We start from the raw sequence: 17196 nt of genomic DNA, 5'->3' as shown, positions 1-17196 counted from the left end.
CTGCCTACAAAAATAATATCTAATAATAAAGTATTTCCATTTAAAAAAATGTATAAATATTAAATTAATAGTTTTTGGTTAATGTTTAATAATTTAAATAGGTAATAAAATAAAATATACTTAATTATACACACACAATATGTACATTGTACACATATCGCATTACATGCAAAAAAAATATTTTAAATGTTTTTGTATATTTTCACTAGCTGTTTCTGGTTGAATTTAAATTAAAAATGTTAATCATCTGATACTAAAGTGATATTCAATGTATGTAAGCTTATTCTAATATAGATGGTATAACATTAAAAAATCTTATAAAACCCATTTAGAAAAAAAATGTTAAGAATGGCTAAATGTGTTTTCAATACATCAATTTTATTTTATATTATGTACTTTTTTAATTTTGAAAATTTGATGATAATTTATTATCATAATATTAAGAGTAAGGAAAATTTAATATTAAATTGGTTTTACGATCTACTATTTTTGAAAAATGTTGGCCAATTAATGTATGTAGTTATAAAAATTTTAAAAATCTTTCAGATTAAATATTCTCAAGTACAAATTTTAAGATAGTTATTTACTATTGTTTCTTTATCACTTAGGTGGTGGACCTAATTTTTGGTTGATACTTTTGTAGCAACATCAGATTCATTGAGGGACAATTTATTGTTTAAATAAAGATTTATTGTTATTTATATATTATGAGTAATTTTATTATATTTCTGATATTAATATGACAAAGTATATTACTGTTGTAGAATTGTGAATTTGGGGGTGTGGGGGCGAAGCCCCCACGGGCCTGTGTGAAAAAATTTAGATGGTGGTGGTCGAGCATTTATACTTGCCTCATAAATTAAAATAGTTCACACCGCCACTGCGAGTACCCATTGTGTAAAATGTAAATACCACATTTATAATAAAACTATATTATTATAGTATAATATAGTATTAGCACACACTAATCGAAAGTATAAAAGTATATTGTCATATGTTATATTAATATATTATAGTCTGTGGCATTAGTATAGTGTATGTACACAATTCCACTTTTAAGACTGTTACAATTACTTTGTTTTCGTGTACAACTCTCTATCTCCATCGCAAGTAACGCTTACATAGATAAATCGTTTATAATTTATACAAGTACTTTTTCAGGTATTTCATCCAAATATTTCCGATAAAATAAAAAATAAAAATAGTATAATATAATAAATTAATAATTGTCACTGTGGTAGATACTACTAATGTACCTCCAAGGATCTACATGATTCATAATGATATTATAATATTAATATCAATAATATACTTAAATAATATTATTTACACATTATAATTAGGTATTATAAATATGTATTACAATAGGTATTACGTAGGTATTATATTTCCAACTACGTCTCCTCCACTCGAATAGTCGAATCTCGACGACCAACCTATACCTGTCGAGAGAAATATTTTTGAGCACTCTGTATATACTAGTTATGTATGGTATTACCATAGATTAAATAGGTATACCAGAATTTACGCATTTACGAGCGCCACCACAGAAAATATCAAATTATCATTATTATTATTATTATTTTTATCTGTGCGCGCCACACACCTTCAACCATAGCTGATAACATCGTCGAACTAATAACAATGGCATTGGCACTTCGCACTTTGCTGTTGTTGATTACAGCGTCAATGTAGGATATTGTGTACGACCATAATATACTGCATTATTTTATTATCATGATTCGTACCCCGTCGTTGGCCTGCTTGTCCACGAAGCCATGGAAATATTGATGAAAACATTGAAAACCATAACGAGCATAATAATATTTTGTTCCGCTGGACGGGCGCCGGAGGGTTTGTCGTCTGCCAATTATTGCTGTAATCGCTGATTTAATGTGCTTATAATTATAAGTAATTAGATAGATAGTATAATTGTACAGTTTTATTGCATTGTTATTTATTCCAAACGTCGGACGGATAATATTATTTTTTTAACGCCGTATTAGCGTAATCCGAATAGAAGAAAGGAAAGCGTTTGAATATTTCACTGGAGATCTCCATGTATGTGCGTTTTATTCCGCGTCAAACATTGTGAATGCAATCATAAAATATTTCGTAACATAATTGCTAACGAAAATTTTCGCATTTAAACTATTAACTCTTCAGCAGATGATTTCCTCGCCTTGCAAAAGTGTATATTACCGTTAAAACAGTTTTCATATTTGGATAGATATTCAGAATCATCAAGGTATCTATTCGTAGTTGTATCGTTTTTATATCCAAATTGACGAAATAAATGTTCACCTACTAAAAACCGATATTTTCCTTGATTTTATTATCTCTCTATATTAACTGAATTCATTTTTAAAGGTTCTAGAAATGGATGCGTGCTTAGCCGTTGATCGTGAGGTCGACAAAGTAATATCACGGTTTAAAGATATGAGTAAAAGCTATAATGTTGTATTGCAGCAATTGATTGATAGTCTGGAAGTAATACAAAATGATTGGCGAACAAATGCTATTAAAGACGGTAAGATTTTAACCATCATTAGTTTTTCACAATAAATATCAGATACAGTGTAATGTTTACCTACAATTGATAGACACATTTTTATATATTTAAACTAATCAATTATCAAAATGTTTAGACTTATTTTAATTAACATAAAATTCAATATGCATTCAATATAATATGCAAATATTCTGTATATTATAATCATATTTTCTTCTCGTATCAAAACAATTTTATTTTAATGAGTTACTTATTTTTTAAATTAAATATTCTTGTTCCGTATAATTATCTATTTATCGACACAATAGATAATTATTTATAAGTACCTAATGTATTAATAATACTTGGTTTTGTACTAAGCAAGTATGAACATTTTACATAATCATTATATTGTATTTGTAACTAAATTAAATATAATATAATTATTCCATAAAAGTTCTATGCTTAAAAAAAGTTGTTGAATACTGATTTATCATTTTAAAATTTAAAGTTATTTAGTATAACCAACAAATTAATATTTAAATATAATTTCAAAAGTAAAAATATCATCAAATAGTATTATCAAGTAGACAAATTAAATAAAAAATAAATCTTAAATAATTGCGTTGAAAAGAAAAATATAGACAAACTTATCATTGTGTTTAACAAACCTTATTATCTGCTTAGTAAAATGTAGTTATAATGTATTTTTAATCTTATTTCTTTTTCAGAAAATAAAGAGTCATCAATTAATGATGTATCAAATTTGATTTATAAATCAAAAGAAAAAACACAACAATTAGCTATTGAACACCGAGAACTACATAGTACTGTATCAAAAGTGGGAAAAGCAATTGACAGAGTATGATTCAATTGAATTTAGATTATTTATAATTTAACTAATTGTGTAAATATTTGTATGTTTATTTTATTTACAGAATTTTGTATCAGATTTTGATGCAACTTGTAAAGAGGATATTTTTAATGATCCAAAAAATGTTACATTTCTTAACTATATTATTTGTCAACATTTTTATAGACAAGGCAACTTGGATATTGCTGATGAACTTGTAATGGTTAGTTAATTAAAAATATGTATATTTATTTCTAGTTGGGTAAGTTACTTTTAAACGGTTAACTTAGTTAACATCTTTTTTGTGAATTAAAGAAATATATTCTTTATTTCACAAAAAAGTTAAACTTCTCGTTTAATATTAACTAATAACACATTTTTCTAGGAATCTGGAATTGTTATTGAACCTAGCATTAGAGAACCATTTGCCAAGTTGAAACACATTAAAGAGTCATTAATCAAAAAAAATATTTACCCAGCTTTAGAATGGGCAAAAGAAAATCGTGCAGTGTTAGATACTCAGGTAAATATACAATGAAATCAAATAAATGTATTATTAATTAAATATTGATTTAAATACATAACTTAGGCTTGTCAAAATGAGTGTCATAAATTTAATATATTAATATGCATTAATTGTAAATTGTGATAGTTATTGTATTAAATTCAATTTGCTAACACTATTTAGGTAATAGATCAAAATATTTTTAAGAAATTTGGAGGATGTGGCACAATATTTTTTTTCAGACCAATGTGTAAGAGAAATAAAACACTCACCTAAAATAATTTGTTATGATTTTTGAGTAATCTTGGAGTTAAATCACCTATTACAACAGTTAAAGTGGATAATATTTTCGAGGGTATGACATCAGTTGTATCCTCATAAATATAATTATCCATCATTTTTGTAATGGGTGAATTAACTCTAATATTATACAAAAACATAAAAAAAAAATGGTTGCTAATTCGGTATAGTTAGGTACATAGTTAGGCTAACAGAAATCCTCGTGATTTTTGATTACCTGGCTCATATCATTACAGTAGACTGAAAGGCATTGTTTGTTTTTACATAGCAGTTGGGGCTCTGGAAGCTCTGCATTAAGCAATTATAAATGCTTATAGAAATGGATTTTCTGATAACCATTGTTTTTTAAAGATACAATTACGCAATATAATTAAGTTATTCCATCACATAATATTTCCTGTTTGACATCTATAGGATTAAAGTTAAATAATTTTTAATAATTTTTATTCTGAGTTGTTAGTTTATGTTTTCTTTTTAAATTATAATTTACAAAATGTGTAATTGGTTTTTCTTTGCGCTTACCAAGCTTTAACCACTACACTCCACTGATTGATACCAAACTACAACAGAATAACCTGTATCTTAAACTCTTCTACAATGTTATAATTTAATATTGATAAGTATAATAATATAAACAATTATTTTTCATTTTGTTTTAGATGTATCCTCCATACCCACTGGTTAAAAGGATTTCATCGGCTTCAAATTTGCCTATTCGTATTCCATATCATGCAAAAAGAACCAAATTTTCTGGTGGCATAATGAAACCAAGGCCTAAGACAAAAAAAATCAAGAGAATGGAATTAGCGAAGAAAATATTGCAACAATTTTATAAGGTTTGTAAAGAAATAAAATAATAATTAAACTGTGAACAAGGTAGTAGTAATTTAATTTTAATATACTTGGTTTTATTGTTATAGAGTTCTGCTCTAGAGTTTAAGCTTCATCAACTTGCGTTTTTATCAATTATTCAAAAGGGTGTTGAACATCAAACTGAAGCTGTTGCATATGCCCGAGCTAATTTTAGTCAATTTGTTGACAGATATGAAAAAGGTTTTTAAACTTAATTTATTTTACAAGAAAAAATGTATTAATTTTTTTTTCAATAGAAATTCAAACTATGATGGGTATGCTATTGTTTATCCCACAAGGAATCAATAAATCACCATACTCTGATATGGTTCAAGAAAATATGTGGGACGAAGTTATTGAATTATTTACGAGGGATGCTTGTACTTTACTTGGATTAAGTTTTGATAGCTTACTGAATGTCAGGTACTATAGATATTTATATTAAATAAGCTTATAATCTATAACAATAATTAGAAATTGTAGCCAGACGTCCAAATGATATGTTATACTCTGTACCATATAAGAGTAACCTCAGAAAGGCTACTGCACATTGTAGAAGCAATTGGTATGGCCAACATGTGCAGGGTCTGCTTGAGGATGTCACTTTATTATTTTAACACCTGCCTAGCTTTCATTTTACAAACATAAACACAATTAACTTATCGTTATCAGCCGTTCGCTGGAAACAAAAGTTGACAGTGAAAACAGAAGTGTAGCATGACAAAATCAGTTGGCACCTGAGATTACTCTTATTGTCCTGTATGAGACAGTATAATTCTACTATTTTAACTATTGTTATTCAGTATGAATTGCATCTATTTGGTTATCGAGTTTAAATAATAAAAATATTTAGAATGTTATGTGTTTGATAACCAAAAATGTTATAATTATTGAAATAATTAAGATTTTACTAAGGTAGTGATTAAATTTAAATTTACAATACTCTTTAGAAATAATTTGCATTGATTAAGTTGTGTTTTATTAAAATATTACTTCTTCCATTTTTTAATTAAAAGCAATTACTGAATTTATAAATTAAATCTTATTATGTTGAATGTTTTTTGATTATGAATGAATGAGTTAAATTATGATTAATCATTATCAATTTATTTAAGTATCTAAAATATTAAATTTGGTTATTGACCCTATACATTGCATTTTTAAGCTTATGATATTGTTTTATATTTGATTCTTAGATGAAATCATTTTTTATAAATTGAATATATGGAAATCAAGAACCTTAGATTCTGATACTTAAAACTTCAAACATTTGACTCGTTCAAAAAACTGCAAAAATACTTGTATAATCATTATTTATACATATGTAGTAATCTAGTACTCTGTTATTTATGAGTTAATTATTGGTAGCTTATGGCAGTGGTCACAAATTCAAATTACCTATGTGCTATATAATACATATTAATACGTCAAATGTTGAAGGGCTAAACTAAATTCAAATAAACAAAATAAAGGAGACAACATTTATTTCTTCTATTGATTATAATTATTATAAAATAACTGTATTTAATATTGTATTACAAGAGTTACACTTATTAATTTTTTCTTAAATAATTATTTACTTATTTTTCAAAATATTTGAGAAAAAAAATGTTTCTTGATGGCTACATGTTTGAGTTCACTATTTTATAAAACAACTAGGTAAATTAATAAGTATGAGAACTTCTGTTATTAAGAGGATATCAGCAGCACATTATTTGTTTCTTCTCTGACCCACTCGCAACATAGCAAATTTATGTTATGCTGAATCAACTTTGTATTTAATATTTGGGTATTTAATATTCTTCACCTATTATCTAACTTTAAGATAAGAACATTACATGTGTCTTTACATTGGCTTTTTTACGATATTTTAATTTTTATGCAATTTATAAGCATTATTAAATTGTAATAATTAACATGCTCATAACTGACATTAAAATTAAAAGATCATACAATAGCTAACTTGGAGGTAATGTTCTTAACTTAAAGTTTGATAGTATGTGAATTCATATTAATATTAAAAGTAATAACACAGAATTAGTTCTGCTAAACTTAAATTTGGCGTGTTGCGGTGTGGATCAGAGAGAACCAATAGTGAAATGTATGTATTTATGTAAATGTTATATAGTTTTTAGTTAGTGCAAAACCGCTACAGATTTCAATTGTCTTGAATTTTGACTTGAGAGATTAATTGGATAAATTAAAATATGTATACTGTCATAAAGTATATATTATGGGTCTCTTACTTGTGAAAATGAGCTACAAATGATATAATTCAATATTGACTCATCTTTTTGGTGGTTAAATAAAAAACGATATTAAATGTGGCGGTTTTGCATTGAATAGATCTATTGTTTTAGTATTCAAAAGTAACCATAACTCAAAATTAACAAACTTTGAGTTGTGGCATTCTTGTTCTAGAGGTGCAACTAGTATTGTCCATTGGTCAAAATTTGATGCTAAAAAATCATTTTAATTGTAAAATTAATACAACAGTCTATCTATAACAGTATCTCTTATACTGTGTTCCGCAGAAGCTCGAGGTTCCATGAAACTTAAGTGCTAATTTTAAAACATTCAAGAAAATTGCTCACCTCTCATCGTAGGCAAAACTGACTTGGCCTCAGCCGGGCCTTACAGAATATAAAATTAAAATTAGTAACTTATTTTGTAATTAAAATTTATTTTTATATTTATCATGTGCCATTTACTTTTGAACTCCAGCAAGTTAAAGTTTGTGATCGATAATATTGATTATGATGTAATCGTGAAACAGGGTTCTCTGCTTATGTATTGACAAAAATGGAATAGGTCAGATTGATGAAACAGACTTGATGCCGAACCTGACTTCAGAATTTAACTTTCATCCTAATATTAAGTTTATCCGTAATAATGAAATGCAATACCATTTATCTCATTCAAATTTCAAAGTTTGGGTTGTCTGTTATTTTAAGAACTTTTGGTACACTTTGAAAATATTTTTTGAATTAAATAAATATTATAGTTATTTGAAATAATTGTTATTTTTGTTGAGAAGAATCTTTTTAGAGTAGATTGCATTAATATTATTGAAACAAAACAGGAGTTCCATGATAAAAGTGGAAATTAAAAAAGGTTCCATTGATAAAAAGAAAAAAACATTAAGAAACATTTCCTGACAGTTTGGCGTTTGTGCTTCTTCTCGTTATACTTACTTATATGAATGTTTTACATTGGAAAAACAGTTATTTTGTAATTAAAATGTTTGAATATTTTAAGTTGCTTTTTGATGTACATTTGAATAACAAATAATAACTAACTGTTATTTTCTTTTATGAAATATATTTGACCTGACCTAAGAATATTTTTTAAACTAATTTTTATTTTCTTGACAAATGGCGCTACTGTTGAATTTCTCACCTCAAATTGTATATGCCTTAAGGGGGGAACAAACATAGGTACACATTTTTTTTTTTTTTGAGCTCATGTAATCGACTGTACCTTTTCAATGATATAAATGTATTTAGGCAGAGTAATCAGTAGGACAAAAAAATTCTTGGGTATTAATAATATATAGATTATTAAAATATGTTAAAATATAATTACTAGGTAATATTGGTAATAATTATTTTAATTTTTAAGTGTTAATGCTGGTTGTGCAGCTCTCCCTGCACTTTTAAATATCAAGCATGTAATGACACAGCGGAAAGTAAATGATATTTGGAAAGGAAAAGACGAGTTGCCTGTAAGTAAATTTATTTATACTGAATAAGTTATTTTGTTGATGTAGATACTAATAAATATATGCTTTGGTGTTTAGATTGAAATTGATTTAGACTCGGAGCATAGATATCATTCAATGTTTGCATGTCCTATTCTCAGACAACAAAGTTCAGATACCAATCCTCCTATGAGACTTATTTGTGGCCATATTATATCCAAAGATGCTTTACAGAAATTAGGAACCTCAACTAAGTAAGATAAATTTCTTAAAACATAAGCATAGTATATGCAATGATTATTTCAATTGTTGTTTTTAGATTAAAGTGCCCATATTGCCCAATGGAACAAAGTTCATCAGAAGCAAAACACATATGTTTTTAGGCATATTAACCACCAATCTTTTGAATAAAATTGTAAACTTATTATTATCGTTATAAGCAAAATGTATCGATTAAAACTTAAGGATATACTTTTAAACTTAATAATTATTTCATTTTGATTATTATTCTACAAAAAAATAGCATTAGATATCATTGAAAAGTTTAGCTGGACAACTGTATAACCTGTATAATCATTTTTCATAAAAATAAGTAGACGACAACTTTCTGATAATTTTATACTTATACTATGTGCGCATAAAGATAATTAAGTTCATTTCATATCTCTTTATACTGTAAAATTATTACAAGTGCGAACAATTCTTTAATTATAATATCCCTAAAAAGAATATTTTTGTTCCTATAAAAATATATTTTAATTAACACGTTGAGTGCCTCGTAGTAATTGACATGCGTTGCCTGTATAGCAGTGTCATATTGGTTATCAAATGTGCTGACGTCTGACTTCCGAGTAGCTCTAAAAAAAACCAATGAATAACTACAAATGTATATAGAAGCGTTGCCTTGTACTCAAGTAAAATATAAAGGCGTAAAGATGCATAATCAGTTTGTCGACACAGTCAATTATTGACCTTGGCACTCAGCGTGTTAAAAGTCATTTTATAATATTTGTTGGAAATTTCTTAACGTGTTTAAAATTCAACCATCGTTGTATTACAATAATATTATAATAAGTGAATTATTTTTATTGTTTAGTTATTATTTATTTTGTATGTTTTATGTTGCATAAGTAACTAATAGTCTATCATTAATTTATAAACCACACTATGAGGGTGAAAATTAATATAAAATCATATTTCTGGAATCTTGGAATTCAATCAAATACTATTTTTATAAATTTAATCTGATAATTGTCTGATAATTCATTGAAAACATTTTTTTTTTTTTTCATTTTATTTTTACACCACAGTAGTACAAGTTTGTTAACAAAATATATGTATCAAGAAATATTTTATTATAATAATAATGAATATAATTGAAAATATTTTATTAACATAATAATAATTTAAATGATTACATTAAAAACAGTCAATTTATTTCAATATTATAGATAAAGACTAGAAATAACAATGTGATGATGCTTCAATAGTTAGGTTTTATCTCATCACATTATACTTTGGTAGAGTCAGGTCCATTCCATAGTTATATCCAATTTTGGTATTAGTCCATACCTAGAATTATTAGTTATTTGACTTACACCAATCGATAATTTCATAAATTACTATTGGTATAATATTTTTTCAATAACATTACAAATGTCAATATTAAACTAAAATTGATTGGTTCTAATGAGATTTGGACAGAACTATGAATGGATTCAAAATGCTGAAATTTGTATTTACAATATGTGATACAACTACTTTTAATGAATTACATGATAAATGTATTCAAAATTGGCATTCATGTGTAAACATTATGACAGTAAAATGTATTATTATTTTTTATTCTTCTGATGTCTTTGAATCTTATTCGATTAATTTTTTTGCTTTGAAGTAACGCCTTAAATAAAAGACTTGCCAAGTTGCTAACATAATTAAACAAATCATACTAAACAAACTAAAATAGAGGACTCTCTTGTTTGTAGATTCTGAAATAAATAAAATTATGAATTTAAAAATGCATATCTCATATTATCATATGTATTAATAATAATAACTAAATACCATTTGTATTACGCATTTCGTCAGCACGCATTTTCATATCCTTGAATTCTAGTACAATGGCTTCTGAAAAGTCTTCCAAACGCTTTAGATCCATCTCAAGGGGTTTCAATTTAAAAGATTCAGCAATCTATTATCAGAGTTAATTAATAAAGACAATCGTATACATACTAGAAAAAATAGTTAAGAAATTGTTTCTAAAAAAACCTATGTCATACCTAAAATTAGGTGGATAATTTTTTAAAGGATAAGCAATTTTATAAAGTTACACAAAAGTATTAAATAGTAATTAAAAAGTTTTTTTTAAACATTTTCCCCTTTTTAAATCTAAAGCTGAATCAACATAATATATGATTGCAACTGGTTAGAGGATATAAAAAAGTAATTATGATTGGATAAAATTATGCAATGGTATAAGATAGTCAAAAATTCACACTTAAGTGACATAGGGGCAACAATTCTGACAAGTTAAAGGAAAAGACATTTTCATCCCAAAAATTTAAACGATAAATAAATATATTAATTATAACTCGGATGGAGTCAGGTAATACAGCTAATTATGTTATATAACAAAAAACTTGCCCCTTCGTAGCTTTTAGCTTCTACTCCTGTTTTTATATCCACAAAAACTTCTTGTACAGCACCTTGATGATCTGTAAATTATAGGACTAACTATTAGGAGTCTACAATTTGTGTGATGAAATAAAATTATTGCATTTTTTAAGAAACTACATATTTATACAGCATGAAATGTATTGTGTAAATTCTTGTATGAACTATAATAAAATATCCAAAATATATATTCATCAATTGAATTACAATTTTAACTCACATTCATCTAAAAAATTATAAACAAAATTATTTTAATTAATTTAATATTCTATGATTTAAATGTTTTCTTTTGTTCATACTTACTACTTGAAACTTTTGAAGAAAAACATATTTCAAATATATCATAATTTTCTACACTAAATGTAAACTTTCCAGAACTTATATCTTCTTTCTGTGCCAATATATGATTTTTTGAATCTCTAACCTATGAATAATATTAATGTATTATTTATCAAACATTAAATAATAATACTTATTTGTGTTAGTCAATCTCAGAAAAAATAGGAGGATGTAACTTATGTTACAGACTTACAACAGATTTATAACTGTTTAATAGATAAATTTGAAACTTAGATACTTATAAATCAATAAATAAATATATGTACGAAGGTACAAAAGAAATAAATTTTTTAAAGAGTTCTACTATTGTTAGGGTGATGATTAATAAATATTAGTTAAACATAAAAATGTGTAAATTGAGCTACCTGATTGATGTTTTTATACCTAATATATATTGTTATTAAAAAATATTTTTAAAAATGATGATAAAATAAAGAAAGGAACATTATTTAGTACTTAATGATTATAGGTAAATTATTAAACTAAATCCAGTAAGTCAATGTTTTTTCAACTACACATTAAAATTGCGTTTTACAAATTGTTTGCTACAGAGAATTGTTCATATAAATATATAATATAACTAATGTAAATTGTAAAACAAATCGAATCAAAGGTACCTAGCTGCTTATTTAAATTTATTAAATATACTTACAACATAGTCTACTTGCTGATTGTCAACCGGAGTTACTTCATACACACCCTTGACCAATATATTTTCCCTGAGTTCTTCTCTGAGACATTTTCTACTGTTGGGTTGCATATGCCATCTTATGCAGCTCCCGATTGAGAGTAAAGATAAAGAAATCGTCAAATTTAATATGAAGTTCATGGTGACAAATTAATTTTTGAAATACGTATTAATAAGCTTGTAGGTAATACAATTTTAGAACAAATTTTACAAAACAGTTTTTAATAATAATTAATTATATAATAAAAGATTTGTCAAACACTCATTATACGACTAGAAAAATTGGTTTTTTACCGAGTACTTTCAGCACTCACTTTTACCTACAGCCAAGAAATCGAATTCCAGTATGAAACACTGAAAACTGATCAGTCATTTATAAATACACATGCATAAAGAAATCACTGCGGACATATAATACAAATCAAATATTCAATACAAGTACAACATTAAACCACAGAATAGATGTGATTATCATTATATTACGAAAAATCGTATTTAAAAAAAAAAAATTTGTATAACGTGTATATTGATAACATGAATTACCGCAGCGGCAATGATTAAAATATGACTACCTTGAAGTTGGGAACAATTATAAAATACCAATGAAACCGTTCTATCACAGGACAATAGACACGTATTTTGTGTTATCTGGTTATCACGGTCCACGAAACGAATGACCTGAAAAAAAAATTTGAAGTCGATGGCTATCACGAAAATGGAGCTGTTATAACTTATACCATCGTCTAATGTCTATCATGGACATTTCACATTTAAACCAGAACGGAAAAATTGATGTAAGCCAAATGTTTTAGTCCTACACAGTACACAGTTAATAAGTATCATGATAAGATCCGTCGCCAGTCGCGGACGGCCAAAGCGCAGTACGCACGTCGCACGGTCAGCCCAATCGTCTAGCTGCCCCCAGAGTCTAGACCTACTGCCAGTCCGTCCAGCCTGTTTTCGTCTTGAGGTTGAGGATACAGACGAGCCCGATCCGAGCACTTTGTGTACGGGACTCGCTGACCTAGGCCCACAGTGGCGTATCGTAATGAATTTATATAGGGGGGCTATACTCTATTATGTATCTGGTGAACAACATAATATATTCTAAAAACGTAACTGAAAAAAATTTACGGGTGAGGGGAGCGCTACACGAAATTCTAGAGGGCTTTGGACCCCCCATTCTATGCTTATAGCTCTCCGTGCCAACGCTTGTTGAGCTGGTCAGAGGGCTGCTGCATGGGTTCAGTTCAAAGTCCTCCTCGGTGAAATTACAATCAACCGAGGCCAAATTCCTGAGGTGCCCTTCTACACAAAACCATGCCTTGAGATTAGCACTAATGATGCCTAGGAGATTAAGACACTATACTGACATAATAGGAGCAGAGCAATCCTTTTTGAGAATTCGACCCAGTGTTCAATACCTGGGGAGCAGCTCATACAGCATTTCTCCTAAGTCTGCTTGCCTAGGCCATTTGGTGGTACACCATGTGTTACAGAGACCCAGGGTAAACTCTCAATACCTGACCATTCACGGCTGCCAAGCTACCCAAAATTTGAAAACACCGCTCTGATCTATAAACGATGGATATTGAAATACTATCAAAATTAGGAATCGAGAGGCTACCATGAAAACGCATTTATGAATCATGATGCTGCTGTAACGCCTGTAACTTATATTGTTATTGTAATAGAAATTTCACATTTGTGCAAGGACAGAAAAATGATGTAAACCAATGTTTTAGTTCTACACAATTATTAATACATTTTCTAATAAAATCAAAAAAATATAATAATACAATAATTGTGATTCAAACTTAAATGTATTGATATCAACTGAAAAATTGCAAAAATTTACTTGCTGCCATAAATGTAGCTTTAAATAAAAATAATGCTTATGGGCCAAAGCCAGAGCCATTTTTAAATTGAATATTGAGAAAACTTGCAACTTATAACATGTTATACTTGTGACGTATGAGTTATGACTATAAGTCTGTTAACCTTAAACCATTAGTTAAATAAGTATTATAATGTATAATGCTGGAGTTGGGAGGGGAGGTCCCTCTTAATTTTAGAAAATATTTATCCCTTCTAATTATATGGTATAATAAGATATTTAAATAATCAGGAACGCACATATTTCTTACACTTTTGCATCCTCCTTCTAACTTTTTTTCCAATTCAAGCCTCAAATTTATAAGTCATTACTCATTACTAAGACTAGTTGGTATAGGATTTTGCACTTTTATTTTAGGATTTACAGGATATAGCTTTCAATCACAAAAAATTTTTATTTGGTCATCTACGAGTCCAATTATAGTTTTTATTTTAAATTTGTGGTTATTTTTTAGCATTTTTAAGTCATTTTTTTGTATTTTAGGGACAATTTTAGTACTTTTTTGAAATCTGTGTAATATTTTTATATATTTTCATTTATACTAGATGTGGTCGATAGTAGTTATATATTTGTAACAGAAATAATAACATATCCAATATTTCAATTTTAAAGATAGTGTGTTCATAAAACCACTAAACTTAACTTAGGTTTTTTTTTAAATGTTTTCATGATATTATAATTTAAATAGTTTTGTACTGAAGTATTAATTAATAATTATAATATTTTAAGATATCTTTTGGGCCTTTTTAGGTTATTTTAAGGTCATTTTTTAATGTTTTTTGTGTCATTAAAATACATAATGGCCATTGACAGAATTATAATTTAAAACATGTAACCTTACCATTCTAAACACAGTGACAGATGCCATATCATTAGGGTTTTGTTCCCGAAACATATTTAAACAACTAACTATAATAATTGGCGATGGGTTACTATAGATTGAAGCAGTACTACTATTTTTGATGCTATCCTTTCATGGTTTCAAAAATAAATGAATTATAACTGACAACTTTGAATTTATTGACCTTAAATTTCTTTTGACATCATCTTTGCTTAATAATCATTATAAACGGAATAAAATTAAAACAAAATTTCATTATACAAGTTTATATTTCAATAACTTTTTGATTTGATTTATAGTATATAGTAAAAGAACATTCATAGCGATCAAACACAACATTATTTATGGCTTGTTTATAATTTTAGCACAAATAATTTGAAATAAGTAAATATTTAAAAAAAAAATTTTAAGCAGATATTAATATTAAATAATCATGAACCTGTAAATTGAATATTACATTAAAAGTTTATTTATTTATTTTAGTATTAAAAATCCAATTGAGTTCTCATCTTTACAACAGTTTTATTAGGTAACAATAATAAGTACATAAAGATAAAAAAATATGTAAGAAATTAAATAATACATTTTATACTCAATAATCAGGCTTGGTTTACTTATAATATACATGTTTTAACTGTAAATATTTTTAACAATAAAACAATTATCATTTTGTGGTAAGTTCTCTTGTATAGGGATGAGGCAACAGTGATGTAATTCCATTTAAAATAGCCATTGGTTTACGTTGGACACATATTTTTTGAGACCAAGTACTACACAATAGAGCCAACTTACCATAAATAGTTTGAGCCATCTCATCTGTTTCAATATTATTTTCACAGACATAAACGGTATCGAAATAAAATGTTGGTGAACAGAAAATATTAAACGTCTTTTTGTCTAGTGGTTCAATAATCGGTAAACAGTCATCTCTGTTATAAGTCATGATAACTCTAAATATACAATCTTTGTGAAGATTCCTTAATTTTCCAATATATTTTAACAAAGGACCGAAATCATATGCAGCAACTTCTTCAGGTCTATCATTTTGATTCAATATGGATGATAATTTTTCAATCACAACATTAATATTTGATGTAAAATCCATAACTAGATTAAATGAGTGTGGAGTTAACAGACAAATACCAAAAGAGTTATTTTGGAACCGATTCTTCTGTAATGCAAAATATCTGTATGCTCTTCGAATTATTGCCACACTAGACATTGAATCTATATTAGTAGGACTGAAATCAATGTCAATTTTAGACAATGCATATGAATCTATTACAAACAATATTTTCTCATCAGGTAGATTTTTAAACTCAAAGGGTGTTTTTGTCAGATTTTTTGATAAAGCGTTTGCATACGACATCGTACAAACAAATTAACAATATATTTGAATTTACCAACAAAAACTTTTCAATGATATTTTTTAGTCCAATTTCAATTTGTTCTGGAATGTTCATATGTCAAAGGGTCCAAGTTGAAAAACATCAATGAAATCCTAGAAGAAAATTTAATTTGTATTAGTATACGACGAAACACAACAAAAAACACAATATCAAATATTTTTTATCTTGTAAAAAGCATACCCAAATAATTTTCGATGGGTAGAGCAATTATAATTATAATCTGAGTTGACGACTCGAGAAATGGTTGGTAACTAGTGCCGTACACTATGTAAAAAATGTACCATTAGAAAATATGTATTGGAGGCGGCAAAAGGTAAAAAAATTGAACTATCAATAAATAATATTGCAAGTTTGTTAGTTTTAAACGATATTAGTATTCAACATGATCCCGTGTCAAATATCGAGGGACTAGGCAATACGTTTAACAGTCAACACTAAAAGCTACAATAAAAAATAATTGTTAATTTACAGTATAACTTTTTATTTATTTCACAGAAATACAATAATACAAAATAGTACAGATTATTGTAATTATTGCAATTACGTATTATCACGATGTATTTTATGGACTTAAGGTTACCATGGTGGACTGATATCTAAGACTTGATATCAGTCCACCAGCTCGGTGGTTACCCTTACTCTATGTGG

At 27.2% G+C, this 17196-nt stretch overlaps 3 protein-coding genes across 6 annotated transcripts; 1 reads left to right on the top strand and 2 right to left on the bottom strand.

The window, feature by feature from the left end:
• Positions 1-1630: 1630 nt before the first annotated feature.
• LOC111034888 (protein RMD5 homolog A) lies at positions 1631-9789 on the top strand. Of its 3 annotated transcripts, none has more exons than XM_022316320.1 (11): positions 1631-1878; positions 2371-2530; positions 3223-3353; positions 3430-3567; positions 3730-3867; positions 4809-4985; positions 5070-5202; positions 5259-5424; positions 8623-8725; positions 8801-8955; positions 9021-9789. In XM_022316320.1, exons 2-11 carry the CDS (start codon positions 2380-2382, stop codon positions 9082-9084), a joined length of 1356 nt encoding a protein of 451 aa, XP_022172012.1. In that variant the 5' UTR covers positions 1631-1878; positions 2371-2379; the 3' UTR covers positions 9085-9789. The 3 variants fall into 3 exon arrangements, with proteins under 3 accessions (XP_022172012.1, XP_022172004.1, XP_022171994.1); XM_022316312.1 differs by having other exon boundaries at positions 1643-1911; XM_022316302.1 differs by having other exon boundaries at positions 1644-2248.
• On the bottom strand, positions 9541-14186 carry LOC111034912 (transmembrane emp24 domain-containing protein bai-like). 2 transcript variants are annotated; one of them, XM_022316343.1, is made up of 6 exons: positions 12366-14186; positions 11678-11798; positions 11595-11600; positions 11345-11415; positions 10766-10892; positions 9541-10689 (listed from the first exon to the last, which is right to left on the bottom strand). In XM_022316343.1, the coding sequence occupies exons 1-6, from the start codon at positions 12540-12542 to the stop codon at positions 10568-10570; spliced, it is 624 nt and encodes a 207-aa protein (XP_022172035.1). In that variant the 5' UTR covers positions 12543-14186; the 3' UTR covers positions 9541-10567. The 2 variants fall into 2 exon arrangements, with proteins under 2 accessions (XP_022172035.1, XP_022172042.1); XM_022316350.1 differs by lacking the exon at positions 11595-11600 and having other exon boundaries at positions 12366-13079.
• Positions 14187-15636: 1450 nt separating this feature from the next.
• Positions 15637-17067, bottom strand: LOC111034904. The gene is made up of 2 exons (XM_022316330.1): positions 16729-17067; positions 15637-16640 (listed from the first exon to the last, which is right to left on the bottom strand). Exon 2 carries the CDS (start codon positions 16506-16508, stop codon positions 15804-15806), a length of 705 nt encoding a protein of 234 aa, XP_022172022.1. The 5' UTR covers positions 16509-16640; positions 16729-17067; the 3' UTR covers positions 15637-15803.
• Positions 17068-17196: the final 129 nt, after the last annotated feature.

The sequence above is a fragment of the Myzus persicae genome, unplaced genomic scaffold (assembly GCF_001856785.1).
Source record: "Myzus persicae strain clone G006 unplaced genomic scaffold, MPER_G0061.0, whole genome shotgun sequence".
NCBI classification, from domain to species: Eukaryota; Metazoa; Arthropoda; class Insecta; order Hemiptera; family Aphididae; genus Myzus; species Myzus persicae.
The sequence above is the reverse complement of the archived record's forward strand: the minus strand, read 5'-3'. Positions and strand labels throughout refer to the sequence as shown.

Excerpts from the sequence above, each read along its gene's own strand:
- LOC111034888 (XM_022316320.1), top strand. The coding sequence starts at position 2,380 with ATGGATGCGTGCTTAGCCGTTGATCGTGAGGTCGACAAAGTAATATCA. Across the intron at positions 2,531-3,222 it reads AACAAATGCTATTAAAGACG|AAAATAAAGAGTCATCAATT; the intron begins GTAAGATTTTAA and ends TTTCTTTTTCAG. Across the intron at positions 3,868-4,808 it reads GTGCAGTGTTAGATACTCAG|ATGTATCCTCCATACCCACT; the intron begins GTAAATATACAA and ends ATTTTGTTTTAG.
- LOC111034904 (XM_022316330.1), bottom strand. The coding sequence starts at position 16,508 with ATGTCGTATGCAAACGCTTTATCAAAAAATCTGACAAAAACACCCTTT.
- LOC111034912 (XM_022316343.1), bottom strand. The coding sequence starts at position 12,542 with ATGAACTTCATATTAAATTTGACGATTTCTTTATCTTTACTCTCAATC. Across the intron at positions 11,799-12,365 it reads ATCAGCAAGTAGACTATGTT|GTTAGAGATTCAAAAAATCA; the intron begins GTAAGTATATTT and ends TATTATTCATAG. Across the intron at positions 10,893-11,344 it reads AAGCTAAAAGCTACGAAGGG|ATTGCTGAATCTTTTAAATT; the intron begins GCAAGTTTTTTG and ends CTCTGATAATAG.